General features: G+C 41.7%; 1 protein-coding gene across 5 annotated transcripts in view; it reads right to left on the bottom strand.

The window, feature by feature from the left end:
- Positions 1 to 12,111, bottom strand: part of LOC122548353 (misshapen-like kinase 1) — a 298,781-nt gene that overhangs the window by 100,024 nt on the left and 186,646 nt on the right. For all 5 annotated transcript variants that reach the window (XM_043686894.1, XM_043686890.1, XM_043686889.1 and 2 more), the window contains exons 8-9: positions 7,244 to 7,298; positions 3,234 to 3,312 (exon numbers count right to left, since the gene is read on the bottom strand). In XM_043686894.1, the coding sequence (XP_043542829.1) occupies positions 3,234 to 3,312; positions 7,244 to 7,298 (134 nt within the window). The remainder of the gene's footprint in view (positions 1 to 3,233; positions 3,313 to 7,243; positions 7,299 to 12,111) is intronic.

Below are 12,111 nucleotides of genomic sequence, written 5' to 3' on the forward strand. Positions count from 1 at the left end.
GGCAAGGTGGGGGGAGGGGGGATGAAGAAACTGGTGAAGTCCAAGTTCATTGCCTGTGGTTGGAGGGTTCCCAGTCGGAAGATAAGACTCTCCTCCTCCGACCGTCGGGTTGTTGTGGTTAGGTTGGGTCGGTGGGGGGTGTGGATCTGACAAGGGAGTCGCGGAGGGAGTGGTCTCTACGGAAAGCTGATAGGGGAGGGGAGGGAAATATATCCTTGGTGCTGGGGTCTGTTTGGAGGTGGCGGAAGTGACGGCGGATGATGCGCTGTACATGGAGAGAGGTATATCCGCCACAGATTCACCTGCACTTAGGACCTCTTTCCACCTATCACATTTCCAACGCCCCTCCTCCAAGTCCCTCCTCCCTACCTTTTATCTTCTCCTGCTGAACACTCTCTGCTCATTCCTGAAGAAGGGCCTGTGCCCGAAACGTCGAATCTCCTGTTCCCTGGATGCTGCCTGACCTGCTGTGCTGTTCCAGCAATAAAGTTTCAACCTTATCAAACGCCTTACTAAAATCCATGTATATGACATCAACAGCCCTTCCTTCATCTAACAACTTGGTCAATTCCTCGAAGAACTCTCTTAAATTGGTAAGGCACAATCTCCCCCACACAAAACCATGTTGCCCAACACCGAGAAGGTCATTCCATTCCAAATATAAATAGATCCTATCTCTCAGTACCCTCTCCAGCAACTTCCCCACCACCGACATCAGGCTCACTGGTCTGGAGTTACCCAGAATATCCCTACTACCCTTCTTGTACAGGGGGACAACATGGGCAACTTTCCAGTCCTCCGGCACCTCACCTGTATTTAAGGATGCCACAAAGCTATCTGTCGGGGCCCCAGCTATTTCCTCTCTCGCCTCCCTCAGCAACCTGGGATAGACCCCATCCGGTCCTGGGGATTTGTCCACCTTAATAACCTCTAGCCTATCCAACACATCTTCCCTACTTATGCCAACGTGATCCAGACTAATCAAACTTCTATCTCTAATCTGAACATTCATCATGTTCCTCTCCTCAGTGAACACTGATGCAAAGTAATCACTCAGAATCTCACCCATTCTCTCAGGTTCAGCACAGCCTTCCTTCATTATCTTTTCGTGAACCAATCCTTTCTCTAGTTACCCACTTGCTTCTTATAGAAGAATAAAATGCTTTGGGATTTTCCTAAATACTGCTAGCTAAAGCTATTTCATGACCCCTTTTAGCCCACTTGACTCCTTGTTTAAGACTGGTCCTACTCTTCCAATATTCCTTCAGCGCCCATTCTGTTCTCAGCTGCCTAGACCTTATGTACTCTTCCCTTTTCCTCTTGGCTAGTCGTACAATTTCTCCTGTCATCCATGGTTCACTAACCTTGCCCTTCCTATCCTTTGCCTTCAACAGGACATGCCTATCCTGCACTATCTATCTTTGAAAGCCTCCCACATCTCAAATGTGGACTTCCGTTCAAATAGCTGCGTCCAATCCACATTTCCCAGCTCCTGTCTAATTTTGATATAATTGGCCTTGGCCCAATTTAGCACTCTTCCCTTAGGACCACTCTCTTCTTTATCTACGAGTATTGTAAAACTTACAGAATTGTGGTCACTGTTCCCAAAGAAATCCCCCACCGCAATTTCTACCACTTGTCCTGGCTCATTCCCCAAAGACTAACAAATGTAAGGTGCTAGCTCAAGAGCTCTCTAAAAGGTACCTGCCTGTGGAAGGAGTTTGCACAGCAGAACATCAAAACTGACCTGGCAAGAATCTACAGAGGAAAATCTACAAGGGAGAATTGACAACGCTGATTGGATTTGAAACATTAATTTTTTTTGTAAATCTTAATCAGGAGTTTTTTTTTAAATCTGACTAGTATGGTAGAGTGGGAGGTAAAAGATAGGTTTAAGAGAAAGGAGTTGGGGTTTAGTATTCTTTGTCGGACTTACAGAATAAAGTTGTTAATTTTTACTTTAATAGTGACCTCTGGGATAGTTCTTTGCCTCTCTAATTTTAACAGAATACAGCACAGAGTGAATCTTTTCTGTGCTGCTGGTTGAAATTAGCAGAGGGGTTTACTCCATGTCGTAATACCATGGAGACATGGGGAGAATGTGCATACAGTCAACCAAGGCTGGAATCAAACCCAGGCCCCTGGATTTTGTGGCAGGAGTGCGAACTACTGAGCTGCTTGATACCAGTGTAGGCCTTTTCACAATCAGGTGGTCTTGTTTCTACACTGCAATGAAAGCATCCTTCAACTCAAACCTCAGATGTACCAAACCACCAAACTTGCTTACAAAATTCATTTGAAAATTTAAATCTAGATGTGGCTGATTGCTGGTTGCAGTTCACACTCTTCTATTTAACAATATATGTTTCAATCCCTTTAAAACTTGTGCTTATCTAGGTTCCATGCATCTACAATTTCTCCTAGCAAACATTCTACATGGACTCAACTCACCATAGCCAAGGGCTCTGTTCGCTCTGCAAGTTGCAATCATCTAAACACTATCTGGATCACACTAAATTTTTCAAATGGCACGCACACAGAGGACACTCTAAAACTGGTTAGTCAGTGGCAAACTTAGAATCTGAGGCTGGGCTGTAGGTTGCCTCTCTCTGGGCAATGACCCTCTCACTATATCCAGAGAGCATATGTCGGTCTTTGCTGATCAAATTTATGTCTTGAAGCATATAATCCTCATATGATTATGGTCAAGTTTTGCAACTCCCCTCTCTCTTTCAGCTCTTTACTTCTTTACCCAATTTTGCCCTCCCTTTTTCTAGCATCCAAGTTTTATTATGACTCCCAAACCCACCCACTTCTGAACTTTTAAATCTGTGGAGTATTTTCACTCCCCTCACTTTTCTGTTCTCCAGCTCCAACCCATCTTTGAATCAGACGTTCTGGAAAGCCCAATCTGTAGCAGCCAAGACAGTGAATAAATTTGAGTAGATAGATCGATTCCCAATTAGTAATGGGTTTAAAGGGTTATGGAGAGCAGGCAATGTGTCTAGGATCAGCCATGTATTAAATGGCAGGATAGGCTTGAGGGCTTAATTTCTAATCATACTGCTGGTTTTTATACTTCAGCCAACAGCAAGGAATTGACTGACTTCAGTTCTGTCCTGCATTGATGTCATCCTTCCTAATCCACTTGGCCAGCTCTGTTGAAGACATTGGATTTTCAAATCAATGAACACATCCACAGTGCTCATGCAAAACATCTTAGAATCACCTACCACTTTTTAGACTTCAATCTTGGAGGGGCATTTCTTGGAATAAGGAATAAGGCTCGCATTGGATGCATGTCACACAGAGCTGCAATGAAACAAAGTAAATAAGAAACAAAATTATATAAAGAATACCACTAATGGCCAAAAATAACAGGCAGTACAATGTCATCAATTTCCCCACATTAATCTAAAATAGCTGCAGCCATTATTCTGGAGTTGCTAGCTTTTGAATTGATCAGTCAGTCATCTATGGCAATGCATGGAAACCCACAGTCCGATTTGAAACCCTTGCAATAAAATCCAGAAATTTTCTTTCTCTGTTGCACTCTTGACACACCTCACTTACCTCACATCCAGAGTATGCAGCAAAGAACCAAAGCTTAGGGATCACCAACAACAGCTCCCCAAACAAAGAAGGATCCAGATGTGTAACCATTGAGATTAACTTTGAAACAACCACAAAGTTTAGCAACAAGAAGCAACATGCCTGCCAGTTCACTAGGTAGAACCACTCAAGCCTTGTACAGTTGCTTGCACAGTATTAGAAGGTATCACCAGCTAAACCTCCAAATCAGAGAGAACCAGCCTAGTCAGTCGGGGACGTTTCTCAGAGTTACAGAGAAACTGCTTGGCTCAGCAATCAACTACTTCCGAGGTTAGTTTCCAACCTGCAACTTCCCATCGCCTGTTACATCATTTTGGTGACAACTTGATCCAGAACTAGATCATGTATAACATGCAACTAAAATATAAGTAAGCAATATGGTGATAAACATGTTTTGTTTAAATTAGGCTACATTTTTAAAAGGGAAATCAGGATTTCCTTTTCAAATCAAAGTACAGTGCTTTTTAATTTTCTGATATGCAGAACAGCACTCAAATAGCTGATAGTCATTAGCATTGGCATTGGGTGAGCTCATGTTTATGAGCAGGTTGGGTGAGGAGCACTATCCGAAAGAACATGGTGAATCCAACTGTCCCCTTGACAATACAGCAAGTTTACGCTCGTTTTACCCAAACCTGTTGCCATGTTTCTATGCTTGGAATAAAATCTGAAACGCAATGCCATTATCAAGGTTATGAAATAAGTAACGTGAAGACAACACTACCCATCCCTACATGCTGAGCACTGAACTATTCAGCTTTCTAGATTCAACAGAAGTATACAGGCATACTAAACAATAAATTAGATACTAGTACTGGAATTTTAAATAACAGGCTGATTTTGCTGCTGGGACTTGCATTTTGCAGTCACTGTAAGAAGCCATCCAAACCAGGTTTATAGGATTTTGCAGACATTTCAAAGGGGAATAGTTATTCAGATAAATGAGAGCAATTTATCCCACTGTGTCACTTAGTTCTGGTACAAAACTATTACATGCCCCCAATATTTACATATTTAACCACCTATTCTCTTATAAAGTCACCATGTTTAATTCTCAGTGTGGCTCCCCAGGTGCCAGGCTTGAACTACCTTGCTAAAATGAAATGAGAAATGTCAGCATGTTTGGCCCGATACTCAACGTGTAAGGCACTTGGCCAACCATGGAATGGCCACCTTCAATACCAACACCTTGGTCATCTTTCCCCTCATCCTTCTCAATACCTAATGTATGACACATCAAAACAAGAGCTTCGCCATTTCTTTTTCTATCACTGCCTGCTCAGGCTTTTTAAAAATCAATTCATAGCATGGCAGTGTGCCTAGAAAGGCCAGTATCAACTGCCTGTCTATAACTGCCCTTGTGAAGCTGATAAGCCAGCATCTTCCCTACAATTAAATAGTTTACTGGGTCATTTCAGAAGCTGGTTAAGAGTCACTTGGATGTCAGACTAGGCACAGTTCCTCTGAAAGGGCACAACTAAACAAGATGGGTTTGTATCACAATCTGCTTGCTCCAGGGTTACCAATGCTGCTGCCAGCTTGAGTCCACATTTATTCAGTCAACGGATACTGTTTTAAGTTTCTCAGCTGCTTCTGTGGGATTTGAATGTGTCTGCAGCCCCTGAACCTTGTGTTACTAGTGCAGCAACATTATCACAATGGAACTGTTGCAGAACAAAAAACAGAAAAGGCTTGCCACAGAATACAATGAGCAAGTTGCTCTGGAAATCCATTATTTACAATACGTAGGGCATTGTTGGCATTATGGTCTTTAGCTACACTCACACCTCTTTTGACATTTTTGAGTGGTACAACTAATTGCATGTTGTTCAATTTGGAATTCTTTAACTGACTTGTATCCAACAGACCTTTTTAGCTTGGTATGGTCAACAAGCAATTAAAAATGCTAGTGCAATGTTGACCTTTTTCTCAGGGGAATTAAACGTAAAGGGAAGGATAAGATACATGTTTCATATAAATTTCTGGTTCACGCCTAATTAATGTGATAAATCAGTCTGGACATTGCACCTCAGGAGGGATGATTGGTTATGAAGGGTGCTGTGCATATTCGGCAAAAATGGTAACTGGAAAATCAGGTTAAATTGTGAGGACATGTTGCACTGACTGGCTTGTATGGTTAGAACTTAACGCAGATCTATTCAAATTGCAGAAGATTAAGAGATGAGTTCATAGGTAGATACTTCTTTGCAGATAAAAAGGAGCATAGACTTCCAAATCTAGATTAGAGTGGTGCTGGAAAAGCACAGCAGGTCAGGCAGTATCCAAACAGCAGGAAAATCGACGTTTTGGTCAAGTCAACTGTTCAAGGATGATGTCAGAAATCAGTTCTGAAGAAGTCACATTGGACTCAAAACTTGAGTTCTGCTTCCTGACCACAGACGTTCCCAGACCTGCTGAGCTTCTCTGGCAATTTGTTTGTATGGCAATTCCATGCCCACTGTGGACTGGAGCTCTGGAATGCTGTGACTGAGGAAAATAAGCTGTTGAAGATATGGGGAAAATTCTAATACTGCAATCGATAGAGTTTTCTAAGACAAAGATATCGTGGAACCAGGATAAGTTAAAAAGAAATTTCAAGTCAGGCATGAATAGGAGAAACAGCTCCAGGGACCTAATCACAGGTACTAAATCGCAGGACAGGCTCAAACAGTTAAATGGGTCACTCCTGATTCTTTGGCCCTTCGCACATGTTAAAGACAAGACAGCAGTGAAGCTCTGTCTGACCACAAACTTCATAAACATGGCTATTCATTTTCAGCAGGAGCACCCTGTAAAGCACAACAAATTGGCAACTTTATCAAAGCTGATCCATCTGCTAATATGGCAAAATGAGCCAAAAGGAAGCAGGCAGTGAAAGATCATGCTTCTGATGGGGGTAAAAAAAAGTAAGGAAGTTGGAGAGAGGTAGAGAAAAAGATATAGGATTTAAAGGAAAATTATTTTAAAATTAAAGAAAAATGACAGAATTTTTTTTAAAATGGATAGATAGGACTAGGACAAATAAAGCTACTTTTAAGGAGCAAATTACTGCTGATGCTGGAATCTGTACTGAAAACAAGAAATGCTGGAGATACAGCAGGTCAGACAACAAGCTGATGTTTCGTGTCTAGACTCAAAACATTAGTTTGCTCTCTCTCACGGACGTTGTCTGACCTGCTGTGATCTCCAGCATTTCTTGCTTTCGGTAAAACTACTTTTAATCTGCATCAAGGAGTAGAATGCAAATCCCTGGAGACCACAGATTGCTCAGGAACTGTGAACAGGTCAAGTCTGACATACACTGACAGTGCTAGAAATTCATAGACTGTCAATCCTCGGTGTGTTAGTCAACACCATGTACTGTAGCATTGAATTAAACTGGATAGGCCACCAGCCTGATGATTCAAGTTGAATTTGAGTTTCATGAGTACAGCCACAGTTTGCCTATCTTTACACCAATTCCAAAATTGATCACAAGACGTCTTCTTGTTAGTTGCACAGTGATAAATAAAAGGAACCATTAGTGAAATCCAGTCACATCAGCAATAGGCTTGAGGTCAGACAATCAGAAGGAGGGTATCGCTTGACCGCCCACCCTATCCTTCAACAAACACATGGAAGTAAAACTTACGTGGTGCGCCTTCTGCCATTTCAATTGCAGTAATCCCCAAAGACCAAATGTCACTCTGCAAGAAAATCAAAATCAGTAAGTTAAAGGGGTCAAAATCTGCTTGTTTCATTAACCGCTTTCTGTCAGAGCAATGCCTTCTTATAATTTTGTGTTTATGTCACAGCCATCAGGTCATTCAGGATAAAAATGTGGCCAATGTGTTAATATTTGAAGGATTACATTACAATCAAAACTTGCAAAATGGAGAAAGGTAGACAGAAATGGAGAGAAAACTAAGTTTGCAATTTTATCTTTGATATTTTTTTCATGCAGTATGGGTGTAGTTGAGAAGAGATGCCTATCTCTAATTACCCTAGAACACAGTGGCATGTCAGGCTATCTCACAAGGGCGTTAACAGTCAACATCTGGATGCGGGTCTGTAGTCACATGTAGGCCACACTAATGAAGAACAGCAGATTTTCTTGCCTAAATAGCGCAAGTGAATAGGGTGGTTCTCCAAGACAATCAACAGCAGTTATGGTCACCATGTTTGATACGAGCGTTTAATTCCAGATTAATTAATTGAATTCAAACTCTACCAGCTGCAATGGTGGAAATTAACCGAAGTCCCCAAAGCATTAGCATGGAACCTTTCAATGACCAACCTAGTGACATGGCCAAGGCACCAGTGAAAATGTGAATAAGCAGGCAGAGAAAGAATTAAGTTCTGAGTTTTGTGAAACAAGAGGCTCGACTAAGCAAGACTCAGGTCAGAGAAGAATTTACAGTTGACAACAGGGTGCTGGAGGCAAGAGCAATGGATTAACAAGGTGGAAAAACAGTCATTATGTATATTTGCTTCCAATATTGTTATTTAGTATGCAAGGTCACTTAACAAGGTGAGAAATGTTCATTATGTGAATCCACCTAACAAGGTAAAGAACATTCATTGTGTAACAGTAAAGGGCTTGATCTCTGCTATTGATACTCATTGATCGTAACGGTCACCCAATTACTATGTATGTTGCCTTATCTGGATGCTCCTCCTTGTAAAATTGACTATATGGTTCATTGAGAAACTGCTGTTCCAGAGAAGACCGTGAATTTATATCCCTGTGCACATGGGCGATCGTTCTCCCTCCCTCCAGGGCCTGGAATAAAGATGAAGGAGGTGAAACTACTGTGTCTCTGAGCGTTTTGCTTTGACTGGGGGGGGGGAACAAGATGACAATATTAGCATAATCAGCAGGATCCAAATGAATGGTTACGATCGGAGGGTGTCAGCGGCCGCCCAGAACATTGGTGTCATGAGACGGACGAGCCCAAAAAGTAAGATATTAAACCTTGGCCCCTCTCAGTATTCCTGTGTGAAGATGGTCCCCTCGCTTGATCGCTCTCTATTCTACGGATTTCGTGAATAGTAATTAGTTCAGTCAAGAGACACAGTCACAAGCCCGTTGGCAAACAGAGGTTCATGTCCTCTGCGCTGCATTGGGGGAGGGGGGTGTGATTGAGGTTTCAGTCCTCTGCACAGTACTGAGGTTCGAGTCCACTGGGTGAGTTGACTTGAGGTTTAAGTTCTCTGCACTGTACTGAGGTTCAGCTTCTCTGTGTTTAAATGGGATTCGAGCCCCCGTGAGGAGTAAAGTGAGAAAGGGGTTAAAGTCCCCTAGTGGCAAAATTTGAGGTTCTGCAAGTTCTGGGGGAAGAGAGTAGCTTGGATTGTGGCGCCATGTGGTCTGCTGCAAGGGCTTTCTCTTTATATAAGTGTAATTTCAGTGAGAGGATGCAACAAAAAGTGAAATGCTGAAATTAAGGTTGTACTAATACTTGGCTGAAAAAGGAATGCTTCAATGTAAATTGTGCCACGCTGTGAGTGTTTGATATTTAAAAATTTTGATTGGTTAAAATACTGGTTTGGAAAATTATTTTAAGTAACTGTTCGGCCTTATTTGAATCAGGATTTCAATTCAGTGCATTTTGTGGGTTAAATAATGTGGCAGATTTTGTTTTTACATTAAAATTGTACAACATTATGTCCTTTTTAAAATTATCAAACTTGTAACCTTAAAACACTTTGATTGACTGCCTTGACCCCCCTGATGTTTTGAAATTCTACAATGCTTGTTTAAATAAAAAACAGTTGGGTCAGTGGTCATGCTTTAACCAGATGACTGTATTGTATTATAATATCTTTGCTGCGTGTTTTTACTGCAGAGTGCTCAAAAAAAAGTGCATTTTTAGTTTGACGTTTTGTTAAGACTTTCTAGAGAATATCAGAACTTGAGGCTGAGCTGTTTAAATTCTGTTAATTATTGTTAACACTTCATTGCTCCCACCCCCTTCATATTGTAAATTCAAAGAATGTTGATCTCTACCAAAGTTGCCACTGTAATTCTTACAGTTTTGGGAAGTTTCATTTGGAGAACATATTTTAAAACATTCAGCATTTGTTTCTCATGAATATTGCTGTTCTCTTGCTGTTCCAGATTTTTGAAATACATTTCCTGACAGCTTTCATATTAGCCAAGTATCAATTTAAAGGAAAATAATGTTTGACCATCCTGAATGGGGTACCCCCAAGGGTTTGATTTTAGGACCATTGACTTATTTATAATTGACTGAATTGTTTGGGCAGTACAATTTAGAAGTTTATGGATTGTATAAAACTTGATAATGTCATAAATAGTGAACAGAGTAATAGACTTCACAAATTCAAAGGATGATGAAATAGGCAGGCATAATTTAGTGTTGTTAAATGTGTGACTGATAACCACCTTGGCAAGGAAGGAATGAGAGAGGAAATGCAAAGATACTTTCAGCAGCTAACATCATCTCTAGAGTTTCTCCATTCACAAGTAAATCACGCCTTCAGATAAGTGGCTACCCCTCCACAGCCTGATCCAACGGATTCAATTAGCTCCCCAGTCATGAGCATAAGCAGCGAAGAAGCTAACAACAATGAAGAGGAGGTCAGTACGCTTTTTGTCAGTGGCCTTCCTACAGACACTAAACCATGTTGGACTTTACTGAAGGAGATTTTGGAGAACTGGCTCATTTCTACTCGACCGGAGGGGATGGAGTGGTCACTAAGGACAGTGGATTTAAGAACTTTACTGGTGATTTTTTTTCCCACATGGGAGGATTCTTCAAACTCTAATTACTGTAATGGACTAGTAATTTTTGTTATAATCATTGCATGTTCTGTATCAATTACTTGCTTAAATACTGGCTGTCAGAATCTTATGAAAGCTGGTAGTGCTATCTCAGTGGTTATCATGAAATGATAAAGGAGGGAACAAGGTATAAGTAGGCAGAGAAAGAGTTAAGTTCTGAGTTTTGTGAAACAAGAGGTTCAGCTGAGCATGACTCAGATCAGATAAGAACTTACAGTTAACAATGGGGTGCTGGAGGCAAGGGTAATGGGTTAACAAGGTGGAAAAGCATTCATTGCGTGAAGCCAGTTAACAATGTTAAGAACATTCATTGTGTGACAGTAAAGGGCTTGGTCTCTGCTATTGATACTCATGGATTGTAACAGTCACCCAATTAACATGCACGTTGCCTTATCTGGATGCTCCTCCCTGGAAAATGACTATATAGTTCACTTAGAAACTGCTGTTCCAGAGAAGACTGTAAACTCATGTCCCTGTGCACGTGGGCAATCATTCTCCCTCCCTTCAGGGCGGGAGATGAAGGAGGTGAAACTACTGTCTCTCCGAGCATTTTGCTTCGATTGAGGGGAGGGAAACGGGACAACACCACCATCTCCCCATAGATTTATATAGCAACTTTGACAATTCCTGGACTCCAAAACTCTTCAAAGCTAAAACATCTTTGCAGTATAAGCACTGGTGGAATGCAGTCAAACTGTGACACATTGGGTAGCACTCTCACCTCTCAGTCAGAGGATCATAGGTTGAATACCCACTCCAGGCATTTGAGCACAATCTAGCCTGACAGTCGTGTAGTACTGAGAGAGTGTTGCCTTGTCAGAGGTCATCTTTCAGATGCACTGTGAAACTGTGTCAATCTACTACCTACCTGCCAATCCCTGGGACTACCTTGAAGCAGGGGTGCTCACCCAAAAGTCCTGGTCACTTTTTAATACAACAATGTAACTTAAAAATTTAACTTTTATTAAAAAAAAACAACGGATTGAGTTGGGTGCCATTGTTTCTGGGACACCCTGAAATTATGAAACTCACCAAAATGCATGTTGATTTACTTAGGCCATTAGGCATGGAGCAGAATCAGGCCATTCAGCCCATCGAGTCTGCTCCACCATTCGATCTTGGCTGATATGACTCTCAACCCCATTCTCCTGTCTTCTCAATGTATTCCTTGACCCCCTTACCAATCAAGGACCTACCTATTGTGGTCTTAAATACACTCAACGACTTGGCCTCCAGTACTCACTCCTGGCATTCAGTTACACGGAGTCACCATCTGCAGGCTGAACAAATCCCTCATTTCTGTTCCCTTCACTCTGAGGCTGTGCCATTGGGTCCTAGTCTCTCCTACAAATGGAAACATCTTTTCCACGTCCATTCTACCCCAGCCTCTCAGTAATTCATGTTCCAGTCAGATGCCCACCCTCATCCTTCTGAACTCCATTTAGTACACTTTCAGTGTCATAGAACACAGGCCCTTAGCCCCAAGATGTTGTGCTGAACATGACACCAAGTTAAACTAATCCCTTCTGCTTGCCCGTGGTCCATATCCATCCATTCCTTGCATATTCAAAGTTTGTGAGAAGATTTGTAGCTCAGGTGCTCGTTGTTGTGGTTCTGTTCGCCGAGCTGGGAATTTGTGTTGCAGACGTTTGGTCCCCTGTCTAGGTGACATCCTCAGTGCTTGGGAGCCTCCTGTGAAGCGCTTCTGTGAT

Source organism: Chiloscyllium plagiosum, unplaced genomic scaffold (assembly GCF_004010195.1).
Source record: "Chiloscyllium plagiosum isolate BGI_BamShark_2017 unplaced genomic scaffold, ASM401019v2 scaf_52, whole genome shotgun sequence".
NCBI classification, from domain to species: Eukaryota; Metazoa; Chordata; class Chondrichthyes; order Orectolobiformes; family Hemiscylliidae; genus Chiloscyllium; species Chiloscyllium plagiosum.